Genomic DNA, 14,453 nt, shown 5'->3' with positions numbered 1-14,453 from the left:
TGAGTTGACAACCAGTGCACTACCTCACAAATTATTTGTGCCAGACTTAATGCTCCTCAAGTAACACAACGTGCACCTCTACCTAAGTCACCTGCACATCAGGTGGGCTGTGGTTTCACTGACATCTCTATTTCCACTACTCTACTTTGTGCTTCTTACCCTGTCAAACCCAGTGTAAGCAGCTATCTAGGAAGGGTAAATTCTCAAAGGTGTGCCCTCAACAAGTAATTTTGGAATGAGAAGGTATACGGTAACTGAAAGCCATTTATCTTCCCTTCATTCTGGTGATCCTAGGCACAAAGCCAAAGCATTTATAGATGTGGTAAGTACTGGCACCAGCTCTTGTATTCAAAACTATTTCCTGAGCAACATTATACCGTGAGCAGAGATTCTGTCTACTTTCATTTATTGCCTTTCTTCACCATTGTCATCATAAGCCAACATTCATTGAATGTCCACATGATTTGGGCACTATATAATTCTATATTTATACACTTAAAAAAAAACAAAACACACACACGCACAGTGACATGGTATAAAAAAGGAAAGCATGAATATTATTCCTTTAAAAGGGCCTTGTATGAAAGGGGAGCATAATGACAAGGAACTAGACACTGGAAATGATTTTATTTAACTTTTTATTAAGAATTTACTCTGCTTTTTTTTTTTTTATATAAAGTAGCTGAAATAGAAATATGTCAGTAATGGTGTACGCTATTTAAATCAACTGGCTTCCTGCATTAGTGAATTGGCTTTGGAAAATGGTTCCAATAAAACAATATCTGCATCTCACTGTAGCTTCACCTTAATTTATAACAGCAGCACGTTCTGAGGTCCTCACAATTAGGTTTTAATTTAATAACACTTTCATCTTGAAGAAGCTGCCTGTCTTGAGCTGGAATTGGGCCTGTTGGGATGACCCATTTCCTTTAGAGCCCCAGAGTGGTTGAAAATACAGGCTTCAAGTGCCCCCTGGTGGCTGACAAGGAGAATAACCAAGTACGTATAATTTGAAGTCTGGAATAAACAGGCACATGCCAAATTTCTTTCCCTCATCTCATTTATTCATTCATTCATTTAAAAAAATTTATCAAGAATTAACTCTGTTATGCACTTAGGATCAAAGTAAAATGTATCAAAAAGATAAATAGGATCAAAAGATAAACTCCTCTATGACACGAACTGTTTATAGTAAGTAGAATGTGGGTGAAAATGAGTAGTTTCACTTCCCTGTTAAGTGCTATTATAATGGTATTTATTAAATTCCAATCAAGTAATGTCGGTCATCTTTATTTTTGCAGTAAGTCTCATGGTAATTAATATTATCTACAAATTCCTGAAAAAAAAGCAGCTATTTTCCACTTAAGTGTAATTTATATAACTATATAAATCTAGAAAACAGATAGTAAATACATATTTTTAGAGTTCTTCCTAGGAGTAAAATTAATCCATATTGCTTTTTATGAATATACATATTACTTTTTTTATTCATATGACTACTACAGTTTTAAAATTATTTTAATTCTTGCCAGGTCAGCATTAACAGATCTAATATGCAGATGAGGAAACTGAGGCAGAAGAGGCAGTCTTACCTGATAATTCAGTGTCATAGTTGAGACTAGAACTCGAATTGTTTTATTGCGCTTGTTAATTTTCTTGGTGGATTCATCCTATGACATTGTGTGGTTTCTAATGGTAAATATATGGGGTTTTATGAAGTCACTGAGTAACATGAGATAGCAATTTACAAGAAGGGTTAAAACACAAACGCACACATTGGATCACTTCCAACATCAGCTACTGAGCAGCTGTCACAATTCTCTTGAGTTGGATGGAGCCTTTTATCAAGTTATGAAAAGTCCCATATCCAATTACCAGTCCCTAGCATCACCCAGGCCCTAGCTTGGCACTGTTCAACCAAATGATACACTTGTAATGCCAAAGCAAAGTGAATACCTAAATAATTTAGTTGGGTCTTCTAATCCTAATTAAAAAAAGCTTATAGTAACCCTAATTAGTATTTTACTCACCCAATGCAGGCACGTAACAATAATCTCCTATTGAATTTCCAACACTGGGAATGGAAGGTTGCAAGATTTTTAAAGAATGTATTGTTGTTAACATGAATCAATGATGTGAGTCAAGATGTTCACAAAGTTGGTTTATTTGAAAGATATCAATGGTTCTAGATGCAAACTACAAGACATTTAGAAGATGCCCCCCCCAAAACCACCTAGAGATGGTGGGGGAATTCTTGGCACTATCATTTTAAAGCTATGCTCTTCAGTATTTTCAATTGCTGTAAAGTATTTTCAATTCAATTATTTTTTTTGTTCCATCTCAAAATATTTTTGCAACTTTTCCTTTTCTCATATTTTGTTCTGAACTATTAAAATAGCATTGCTATGAGCAATTTTTGGTTTGTTTTTATATACAATACTATAAAACAAGAACTACCAGTTGTTTTTAACATTTCCTCTGTACCATTAGTTCCTTTTTTGATAAAGGGTAGCAGAATGATGAATCTAACTATCATTTAACTTTAGATAATTGCTTTATGAGATGAAACAAAAACTCTTTGGGGTAGGTTTTTGATTGTGTCTTAGGTTCAACATTTTACAAAATTAAGCCCAGTTGGTTCCAAGACTACACTTAAAATATAAATCATCAGACAGTAAAATTGTACCTCTGGAATCTGAACCAAAAATTAATGTGAAGCCTTTCTCAAACATACTCAATTGTATTTTTACTTTCTTTTGTGCTTTTGTGTTCATTCACTTCTTATTTTGCTCACCCACAAATAAGCATGAGAGAGAGAGAGAGAGAGAGAGAGAGAGAGGAGAGGGGGAGAGAGACCCCTCTGCTCTAGGAGATGCATGCATGCAAAAGTTCTAAAACTATTGTATTGAAGAGAAATTATGCACAGGTGCTTCTGATAGAAAAGCAGCAGTGGGAAACCTAAATCCAAATAGAAATGCCAAATAAGAGATAAGTAAAAGGGCTTTCTAAGCTTGATGGACTTTCAACTGTATTTGATGAACAACTTGGTATTTTGGGGAACTCTTTAACTAGAGAAATAAACGTCTGATCAAGAGGGCATAGGTGCTATGGCTGAGTGTAAAATTTTACCCTGCAAACCAGGAAAAACCACTGAAGTTTCAAGAAGGGTAATAAACTGACCAAGCTTGAATTTTAGTAAGGTCACTTAGGCAACTGTGGAAGATACTGGAGGATGCATGGAGAACTAGATCGAGGAGACATTAGATGCTTACTGCACTAATTCGGGCTTGAACTAAGGCAGTTAAGAGGGCAGGGAGTGGACACCTGACAACCTTGCCACTCAAAATGGTCCTCGATCAGCAGCATAAGCAGTGACTGGGATTGTCAGAAATATACTCTTGTGCAACGCCTCTTACCTTCTGAATCAGTATTTTAACAAGCTCCTGAGGTAATATGTATGTCTGGGAGGTACTACTCACATTAAGGAATACAGTAGGGGTAGTTACTAGGAGGGAAAAAGTCACTATCTTAGGTGTGGTCAGTTTGAGGTGTTCGTGGAACATCCAAGGAAGCTGATCCATAGCAGATGGGCATACGGGTATGGAGGCTGGATTGAAGTCTGGTTTGGTGATGCAATTTACAATTTATTGACCTGTTAGTACTTGAAGTCATGGTCCGACCTGTTTCCTGGAATTTTCCCAGGAAAAGCGTATCAATAGTCAGGCAGAGGGCCCATGAGCAAGCCCTAAGAAATACCATTATTTCCAGTCCCATACAGCAAAAGGTACTCCACGAGAAACAGAAGGAACTTCCAGTGGTAGGAATAAACACTGTGAGGAGTGGGAGGAAAGTTCCAGTGGCAGGATGCTCAACATTCTCAGTTTCCAGCAGAGGTCACACAAGTACAGACAAGAGTCCATTGGATTTGGCAATCTTGATGTCAGAGTAAAGCTATGGGTGCAGATTATTTCCCATTAAGTTCTTCCTTGACCTTAGTATGTGGGGATGTAATTTAGAGTTTCTGTTTTCAAAGTTCAGATGAGTAGATATGTGAGAGGAGCTTGGGATGAAGCCAGTTTGCAAATGTTGTCTCTTCCAATAGGATGGTAAATTCTTTGAGGAATAAGGAAGGCACATAAAGATGAGTAAGACCCAGTCCTAACTCTCAGAGTTTATAACAAATAAGACAACTGTAGTACAAGATGGGACATGTATTATAAAATAGTATAGTGATTCAAGAGAAACATACCATATCTCGACAACCAGAAGAGGCAGCTTACTTCTCCTCAGTTGTTAGCACAGAAACATGTACATACTTAACAAACTATATTATTTGATGACTTTTTCTCTCAACAAATCTGGTGCATTGTTGAAAAGTCCCATTTATTCCAAGATCCAAGGAAACTTCAAACTCATTCATGAGATATTTATTAAAATAACACATTTAGGGAAAAAAAAAAATCAATACAATGTATACATCATTACCGAAAACTGTATACCATCATACAAAAAAGGATTTTATTTTGGGAAAGCGATTCCTAATTTATGGCAAGTTTTACTTTCAGAAATAAGACCACAAAACAACACAATCTAATTCAATCTTAAAGGCTGGCATGCTGAGCAAGGAATGTTCTTATTCTTTGTAGAAGCTCCTTCTTTACACTGTCAGGTACCAGGGCTGAAATATAAAAATAAAAATATAAGAGTAAGAAGATTCCAATGAATATATGCTAATTTTAGATTTGATGTTTTATTCAGGATGACCGATCCAAAATTTATAATTCATTTTGTAAATACCCTCATGAGCTTTAATAACAAATTAGATAAACATCTGAAAAAATAAAGTATATTTTCAATTATTATTTGAGTGAAATAATGAAATACATGGAACATTGAGAAGAAACATGGGAAAATTCTTTAAACGAAGTGAAAAATGGCCTTTTTAAAACACAGAGGCTATAACAGATTGATAAATGTAATTCAAATGCAAAAGCAACTTAATAAGCTTGATCAAAATCACTGTAAACAAAGGCAAAAGACAAAAACTGGGAAAACACTTTTACAGAAATGGGCTAATCTCTCTACTCTAAAATTTCTCCAATTTGATAAGAAAAGATCAGCAGGCTGTTAGAAAAATGAGCACAGGAGATGAAGAAAAGGAGAAACACACAGTTCTTGAACATAAGAGGGGATAAACCTTACAAGAGAAATGAAAATTAAAACCACATTCAGATAACATGTTTTACCAATCAGATTGGCTAAAATCCAATGGTTAATAATATACTGTGTTGGCAAGACTGAAGGAAAAACTAGCACTCTCATATTAGCTGGTGGGAATATAAATTGTTTCAATGTTTTTGGGAAGGTAATTCGACAATATTTTATAGAAATAAATGCATATACTCTCTGACTCAGCAAAGATGCAAAAACCACAACAGCGGTTACGTTTCCTATATTTTTACTTTTCGAATTTAAACCATGTGACCGTACTATCTATTTGGAGTATTAAACAAAAAATGAAAAGAAAAAAAAAGCCCTACCTTTGGAAATTTTAATATTAAATATAAATAAACAAATCTACATTACTGTTCCTTTTCTAATTGCCTAATAAATAAGGACAATAGAGAATTAACTAACACTTCTAATGCTATATGCTTGTATTCAGAGGAAATGGAAGGCTTCAGATATAGTTAAATATTTCTGTAAGAATTTCAGAAATAAGTACACAAATCAGATGAGACAGATACTCCTCTATAAACTGTTTAGTTTCAGCCTGTCTAGAAATAGAGACCACACGGTTAATTCAAGTCCACTGGAAATGTGATCAATATGTCTATTAAATATACTTTCAGGTGATGGAGAACAGATCCTTTGCCTTGGGGTAGGGATAGGGTGTGAATGAATACAACGGGATTGCTTGAAGGAAGTGGTGGTTATATGAATTCATACTTGTATATAAAATTCACAAAATGGCACACTAAAAAGGTCAAAAAAGTAAAATGCTTCTACTCTTCACAATAAAGAAGACTAAGAGGACAGATTTATTTTCACTTCTCTTTTCTTTCTTTACTCATTCTCTAGCAGGGGAGCTACAAAGAACTGATATGTCCAAGATACCAGTGTTGAAGGAGGAGCAAAGGACAATTTCTAGCTTGTATAACCGGTTCCTAAGCAATGTTAACAAATTAGGCATAAATTACTGAAGGAAAATAGAAAACAAGTTTAGGGAAAATCATTTTAAAATATAAATTCATGGTGGAAACAATAAATACTGTTGGTTTTATTTTTCTTTCTCTGAGATATGTGTAGAGAAAAGGTCAGGTTTTTATAGCTGTAACAAGGCCAAAAGATATGATGGAAAGGACCAAAGGATTCCTAGCTCCTTCCTAGCAGGTAAGCAATTCAGGGAACTAGTAGTTTCTAAGAATAATTTTCAAATATATTTACTTATTTACATTTAAATTATTTTTACTATTTTTGTGTGAGAAAACAATAGCTCATCTAATTTACCTGGTTTCACTTAAACTTTCTCAAAGTAAATGGGGGAAAAATGTAGGTCCATCTGAGATAACCATATAATGTAGTTTCCTGACAATATTTATTACATAACGTCAATGTTAACATACTTCTTTCTTTCCTTTGCCTGCTGTAAACAAGGCAGTAAAGGGAGAAATTAGGTGGTTGCAGTGTGAATCTTAATTATGGATTACCCTGAACATGAAGTTATGGCCCTACTACATTCTTAATTAGACATTCAAGAAGACAGAGCTTTGTTTATTTTTAATAAGCAAAGCGACAGAGCAATGACTCAGACAGGAGTAAAACTCTGAATTATTAAATATTAAGTGAAGTCAGGCCATATTTAATAGTTTATAAGTCTTAGCTTCAGGTATATTTACCTCTACAAGATCCCATATTTTAAAAAATATCTTCCTTACCAATCATGTCAATTTCTTTGTATACTGTTTCAGAGTGCAAAAACATTTTATACCTCTTATCTCATCTGTTACTCAAAATCATGCTAGGGAGGCAGGGAGACAATTATAATTGTTCCCATTGAGGGAACACCAACTCTCCAAATAATTCTGGAAAAGTTGTTTTTCCTTGTAGGAAGAAAGAAAAGCTGAACCAGCATGTCAGAAAAAATCATGTCTTTAGCACACGTTTCCTTTCACACAATTTGTATTCCTTACCTCTGCCTTTTGGTGTGATTTCAGCCACCAAGTCATCAACAGTAACGTGTTCTAGTCCTTTTTCTTTAATTACCTCTTATGCAAAAGCAAAAAACAAATCATATCATTTAAAATCATTATCTGTAAGAAAGATTTTCATAGAGGAAGGGTTAAGATCATGTTTTTAGAGTACAGATTGGTCTTTTTTAAAAAAAGAGGACACTTCTTTTTTAATGAATATTTAATTCAACTTTAAACACATTAAGTATTCACCAGATAATATCATAAAAGCCTGTTCATCTCTCAGCTAAATAACATTAACTTAACAAATATAGCACAGAATGAATTTGAACTATAAGGTCAAATCTAACAGTTATAAAAAGCTAGAAATTTATAGCTGCACAGATCTTATTTCACTGTTATCTTACTAGCTCTTATGTGTGTGGAGGGGGAAAAAGCTATTATTTGTGTCCAATTTAAAATTTCATAGCCCAAAATGAAAATACAAAACTCCTTTGCTCCTTTCTCTTCTCTAGACTGGGCCAAAAGAAACAAGAGGGAAAGTAGTTAACGTTTACTGAACCCCTACTGTGTGCTGGATGCTTTACATCATTTAATATTCACAATAATGAAATGGGCTGGGCATTTTTCCCACTTCACAGATGAGGCAACTAAAGCATAAAGATTAAATAACTCATCCAAACATGAGTTGAAATACAGCTCTAGTCTTTTACCAGTGAAGATCTGTATGACCTCAAAGTCTATGCTTTTACTAATTTGTCGTAATTAGTTAATGTTATAAATAGTCACTATTATCATTATTACTTGTAGAAACCATTACAATACAATGGGGAATCATTAAAAATAACCAAAATGCTATTATACTAAAAGCTGAGCCAGAAAGGAGGCTCATCATAGTGACATGTGTAATCTATCTAATGGTATCATCATCAACATTAAGCAATTTAACAAGCCCCCATTCTATATTTAAAAAAAATAAGTATAATTCTCTAAGAGCTTTTAACATGAATTTTTCAAAATAACACTGTTAAAGACAAGAGAGGTAATTCCTAAGTATCTAACAACCATAAAGTACTCAGCTGGTTAAATTAAAACATTTTAGCAATAAGGAATGTTTCCCTTTGAATAGGCACACTGAAAAAGGTGAGATTCTACATTTTAAAGCCATAGAAAATCTTGCTTCACTTGTTTTAAGAGAAATACACAAAAAATTTCTATAAATTTAGGAATTAGGTCTACATATTATCACAGCGGGCAGGAAATCATCACTACAAGAGTCAATTTTCCATTTGTTTAAAATTATGTCTGACCACTTATATACCTTTAAAATACTGACTGTAATTTTTCTAGTGAACTTCAAACCAACATAGAGAACAATGGAATTAGCTTATCTTCTAAATGAAACTGATTACCTTTACAGTGTGCCTTCAATTGATCCTTCCAGCCACATTCAATTAATTTAGCTCTCAGCAACTCTTTGAGGCTGTAGGAAAAAAAAGTGTTTTCAAATTAAACTATAACAATGTGCAATCTCTCAGATAGGAATGTTTGAATCACAAGTTCAACTCTTCAATTAAAAATTTCCTGCTTTCCAGTCACAAAACTTCAACCATGTCCTGATCCTGGTTCTATCACGAAATAGTTTAAATAGTTCTTTGATCTTGTGAGGACATGGCCTCCTTTTCATTACCAGCAAAGTAAAGTAAAGCAGATGGGGCACAATACTTCTCAAGAAACTCTACTCTGGCCTTCTTACTCCCCGTCTACCTCCCTCCACCAACAGGAATATTGTGGGGCTATACACCTTTTGGAGGGTATTAGTTGCGCTTGGAGCAGCTGCACCTCTGAAATCTTCAAACTCCAAAATCCCTTCCTTGACTACAAATTCTTATCCTTCAATTCTCTTACTTCCCCATTATTTCTCTCTCTACTCTCAAAGACTCCCCCCTCCCTTTTTCCATTAACCTTCTAAATGACTCATCAATTATGTATTTCATGAATCTAACATCCCCCCCCCCCCCGCCCGACATTTTAACAATTCAGTAAGTGGCATGCCTATCACCATTTAAATTTTTTTATTTATTAATTTTTAGAGATCGAGGTAGAGAGGTAGGAAGGTAGGATGAGAGGGAAGGAAAGAAGGAGGGAAGGAGTGAAGAAGGGAGGGAGGGGGGAGGAGGAGAGGAGGGGAAAAGGGAGAGGGAGAGAGGGAGAGAGAGAGATTTGTTGTTCCATTGATTTGATGCATTCATTGATTGATTCTTATATGTGCTCTGACCTGGGATCAAACCCGAAACCTTGGCTTACAGGAAGAACTCCAACCAACCAAGCTACCTGGCCAGGGCCTTATCGTAATTTAATTAGCAGGGTTTTCTTGTTTCTTACTGGTTTAAAAAAAAAGGTGTTTATTGCAACCAATGGCATCATGGATGTAATAAAATAGTTTCTTATCAGTACTTTGTTCCTTTTCCATACCCACTCTAAAAAAAATCCTCAGTCTTCAACCTAAATCATCTTATTTCTCAGCTTAAAACATGTCATATTCCAAACCAAACCGCTTCTTTCAATATTCCTATTATCTCCACCATGTGACATTTTCATCTCAATGTTTAATCAGGTCATTCAATCTGTACAGGGCTCAAGCCCAACTCATGCTTCTCTCCACCCTCAACCTGTTCTCCTTGTCACGATGGCAACTCCATTCTTCCAGTTCCTCAGGCTAGAAACCTTGGCAGCGTCCTTCGCCGCAACTTTGTTCGCACTACACATCCAACCCATGAGCAAATCCTACTGGTTCCAGTTTTAAAATATGTACCTGTACCCATGTTTTTTTTTACCATCTCTGCCCTTGTGCAAGCTACCACCTTGTCTCGACTGGATTGTTCCCAAAGCCTCCTAACTTGTTTCCCTGCTTTTTCTCCTTGCACACTTCCATTCTCCTCCCACTGCTCAAAACTCTCCAGTGGCTTCCTAATTTACCCTGAGTAAACTTCAAGTTTTACCACAGCCTAAATGACCCTCCATGATCTGCCCCCTCCCCAGCTGTGCCCTGACTTTGTTCTTTCCCTCTTCTAATTTATTCAGTCTCATTAGCTTCCGTGTGCTCCTCAAAATGCCAAAAAGTTCCTATCTTGGGACCTTGGAGTCCATCCATCTCCCTCATATCCTTCTGATCTCTTATCAGTGAAGCCCTGTTTTTTCTTTCCAAAATAACATACCCCATTATTCTCTTCTTTGGTTTCCCTGTAGAACTCATCATTACCTGTCATATTAGACATTTCTTGTCTGTTTTCCCCCATTAGAATGCAAGTTCCAGGAAAGGACAGACTTCACTTTGTTCACTATCACTTCAGCACCTTAACAGGACGTGGCATGTGGTAGAAACTCAGTAACTAAGCTGCATGAAATAAACAAACAAATACATAGTCCCCTATTCTCATTACTGGCAATGCTATCCTCTCAGTTTCCCAAGGCACCTTTCTATTTTCCACCTTCTTCCTCATTTCTGATTTTACTCAAAAAAAACAAAAAACAAAAACCCACAACCTAGTTTTCCTTTCCATTTTACTTTTTTTTTTATTTTTAACACAATATAATCTTCTGCATTGTCTCTAACGCTTCCAGTCTATGCTCCACACTGCCAGAATAACATTCCTAAAGTGCAAATGTGATCTAGTCATTCCCTTAAAAAAACCTTTTAAACAACAGATGTTTTTGCAAACCTACCACCCATTTTCCTGTCCTTTTTTTTGACAGAAGAAAACAAAACAAAAAAAAACAAAACAAAAAAACACCTCTACCACTCTCAGTAGAAGAAATCTGGGTAGGGTTCTAGTGATGGACATGTGACCTAGGCAAGGGTGATCATGACTGGCCTATTACCTAAGTAAGATGGTAATCAAGGCAGGTCTTCATTAAACTATTAGGAGGAAGGTAGTCTGAGTCAGAGGGATATACATTTTGAAATACTAATCTCTGTAGGGAGAGCCTGCCTGAGAATAAAGCCAACACAGAGGAAAGCAGAGCTGAGAGGCAAAGAAAGATATATTGTTGACAATAATTTTTGAGTGTCTGAACCTAGCGGTGCCTGAAGCAATTTTAAGCTCTAGACTTTTCAGTTAGAAGAGCTTATGTGTTTCCTTTGGTTAAGCCAGTTTCTATCATTTTCAACTAAAAAAATCTATGACTTATACAAAATCTACTCCTCCTGTCCACACAGCTTTTACCCTTTATCTCCTCCTAGCTTTAATTCTGCACTTTCCCAGAAGCTGTGATTTTGCACATTGTTCCATCTACGTAGATTGTCTTCTCTACTTTTTTGGCTTGAAGAACTGCTAATCCTTCTCCCCCAGCTGAAGTACCCCTTTTACTATTCTGTGAGATCTTAACTGATCACCTTAACCCGCAGATGGAATTGAAAGAACCCTCCTGTTGCTTATATTTCTCTCACAATTTACCACCCTGTTTCTGGAAGCCTTTCTTGGTTCCTCAGCCTCTCCTTTGTACTTGCAAACCTTTGTGTTCATTTTTTCAAATATTTAGTTGGCCAACTAAGAACTAGGCATGATACTGGATATACACTGGTATTTCTGCTGTCAAGTAACTTAAAATTATATTGAAGGATACAAACGAGCTAAGTAGGTGGTCACAATACAATGTTAAATGTTCTGATAGACCAAGATATTTGGGAGTTAAGAGATACTCAATTTAAATTAAGACTTGAAGATGAGCTAGAAATAGCTAAAGATTAGGAGAAAAAAGAGGAGAGGAATGTTTCAGATAATACATGCTACTCTGAGAACTTAGTAATGCCCTGGCTGTTGTGGCTCAGTTGGCTGAAGCATTGTCCCACACATCAAAGGTCTCAGGTTCAATCCCGGTCTCGGTGTGAGGAGACAGATCAATATTTCTCTCCCCCTTTTCCTTCCTCTCTCTCTAAAATTAATGAAAACATATCCTTGGATGAGTATTAAAAAAGAGCTTGGTGCCCTAACCGGTGTGGCTCAGTGGATAGAGCATTGGCCTTCGGACTGAGGGGTCCCAGGTTTGATTCCGGTCAAGGGCATGTACCTTGGTTGTGGACACATCCCCAGTGGGGGGTGTGCAGGAGGCAGCTGATCGATGTTTCTCTCTCATCGATGTTTCTAACTATCCCTCGCCCTTCCTCTGTAAAAAATCCATGAAATATATTTAACATTATGTCTCCAACTGTAGTTATTTAGGAATTTTTTTGCTATTATACAATCTCTGAGAGTCATTTCTTGTTTATCTTTCTACATCACTTACTTCCCTCTAAGTCTTGCAATACTGAATAGGCCTAACTATTGTTTATAGATGTTAGGAACTGAAGCTTTTGACAATCCATTTTTCTGTAATTCTTTCCACTGACATCAGTTTTGTTCCTTCATTATTTCGGTTCTTGTATATAATGTAACTGTAATTTAAAGGTGTTAAATGTAATTTATTCACACAGTCTATTACTTACCGTTCTCTTTCTCCAGTTTCTATCAACTTTTGGTTAATCGCTGCTCTCATCTGCGCATCTTTGTTCATCTTGCTAACCTGAACATCAACATGTATTTTCAGATATAGAACACTAATAAAGCATTTCCTTCTAAATCCTCTAGGCAAGCACCTCCACACCTTTACCATTCTATCAAACTGAAGGGGCGATAAATACCAACAATGTGTTAACAATGTCATTACTGCATCCCAAGAGGTCATACTGATAAACTCACTTAATGGCTTCCTTCCCCCATATACCCTTTATTAAAACGAGTCTGTAAGTTGCCATTATTGTAACATTGAACACTTATGTGCCTGGTCCTGGGCTAACACATTGTTGTTTTTTAACTCATTCAACTCCCAGAACCTATTGTTTTATGTAAGTATTATTCACATAATCTATGTTTTACAGATGAGGAAACTGAGGCACTGAGATAGAAAGTCACGAAAGTCGGTTTTGAACTCAGGTGGCTTTGACCCCGCCCCCAAGCGCTTGAACAGCTCATCATTACTGACCGCTAATCATTTCTGTTCAACATTTTGGGGAAGCCATACTAAGATAGGCTGTCAGTAAAAGATTAAGCACTGTTGGAGAAAAAAATGAAATTTCCAGGTGAGATTTTAAAGGGCTTCGCTCCTCACGAGGACGTATCCAGAATCACGACTGCTAAACGAGCTGTAAGTGTGTTTGTGCTGGCTCTTGATCAAAGCCTGCTGGTGGGATAAGGGGGTAACAAATCCCAAACGAATTCCTAACTTGGAAAAGTCTCCATTCTCAGTAAAAACAAGACAGCCCAAACCAAAATGGTGTAGAAAGAAGAGGGAGGTTAGGCTGTGGAACCTGGAACCAGCTAGCATTACGTCCGTCACTGAACCTGTCAGTAACTTCAGACTTACTTTTGCTGCCTGCCATGTGCCCTATAGGAAAACTCAGGCTGGCAGTGACTTCTCAGAGTTGAGATTTCTTTTTTTTTTTTTTTTCAAGTGCAAAGGAAAAAGGAGGGGTTGAGAAAGGACCAGAACATGTTTGCTTTTGTAACTGGAGATTAACATTTTCGAGACAATTCTCAGGTCCACTTCAGTACCATGCCCAGAATATTGAACTTAATGTCGCCTTGGCCCCTAAAATACGGATAGTGACCTTGGACCAGTCAATTCTTAAAGACCTCAGTTTTCTCACTGGTAAAACAAGGGCGCTAGGGGATCCCTCCCAGTCCAGTCATTCCTGGGGAAAACGGAACGGGGCGGAGACAGCGGAGAGGCGGGAGGGGAGGAGCCAGAAAACAAAGCGAGGACTGGCTCCAGGCCAACTCCGGTAGCACGCCCAGTCGGAGAGCCCTACAGGCCCGCGAGCGCGGGTCGGGGAAGCTAACGAAAGACAGCACATCGAAAGGAGCCTGGGCTGGGCCCGGGTCCCGGCCCTGAGGACCACGGGCATAGCTCACCACCATCACCGCGGGCGAGGGCCGTCCCTTCCCAGCGACGAAATGACCCTTGCGCTGACGACCGTTACCTACCACACTCTTCGGCTGCCCGGACTTAGACCCTCAGTAGCTCGGGCGCCCAAGCACACAGAAAGCTAGAACACGCATTTCCGGGGCGGGGCCTCGCCACCCTGCCTATAAGGTGAGAATTTAACCAGCGCGGGCCGCCTCCTGGCCGCTCAGCCCTCTGGGTAAGAGAGTCCAGCTCCTACTGTCGCGCTGGGCGGTGCGTCCTCTGAAAACTACGCATCCCGGCATGCAACAATTAACT

General features: G+C 37.5%; 1 protein-coding gene across 2 annotated transcripts; it reads right to left on the bottom strand.

The window, feature by feature from the left end:
* Positions 1–4,411: 4,411 nt before the first annotated feature.
* Positions 4,412–14,395, bottom strand: ENY2 (ENY2 transcription and export complex 2 subunit). 2 transcript variants are annotated; one of them, XM_080647022.1, is made up of 5 exons: positions 14,144–14,395; positions 12,679–12,755; positions 8,606–8,676; positions 7,194–7,268; positions 4,412–4,678 (listed from the first exon to the last, which is right to left on the bottom strand). In XM_080647022.1, exons 1-5 carry the CDS (start codon positions 14,147–14,149, stop codon positions 4,602–4,604), a joined length of 306 nt encoding a protein of 101 aa, XP_080503148.1. In that variant the 5' UTR covers positions 14,150–14,395; the 3' UTR covers positions 4,412–4,601. The 2 variants fall into 2 exon arrangements, with proteins under 2 accessions (XP_080503148.1, XP_080503149.1); XM_080647023.1 differs by having other exon boundaries at positions 14,216–14,299.
* Between the last annotated feature and the right edge of the window lie 58 nt (positions 14,396–14,453).

The sequence above is a fragment of the Plecotus auritus genome, assembly GCF_963455305.1.
Source record: "Plecotus auritus genome assembly, chromosome: 11".
NCBI classification, from domain to species: Eukaryota; Metazoa; Chordata; class Mammalia; order Chiroptera; family Vespertilionidae; genus Plecotus; species Plecotus auritus.
Note: the sequence above shows the minus strand (reverse complement) of the source record. Positions and strands in the feature narration are given on the sequence as shown.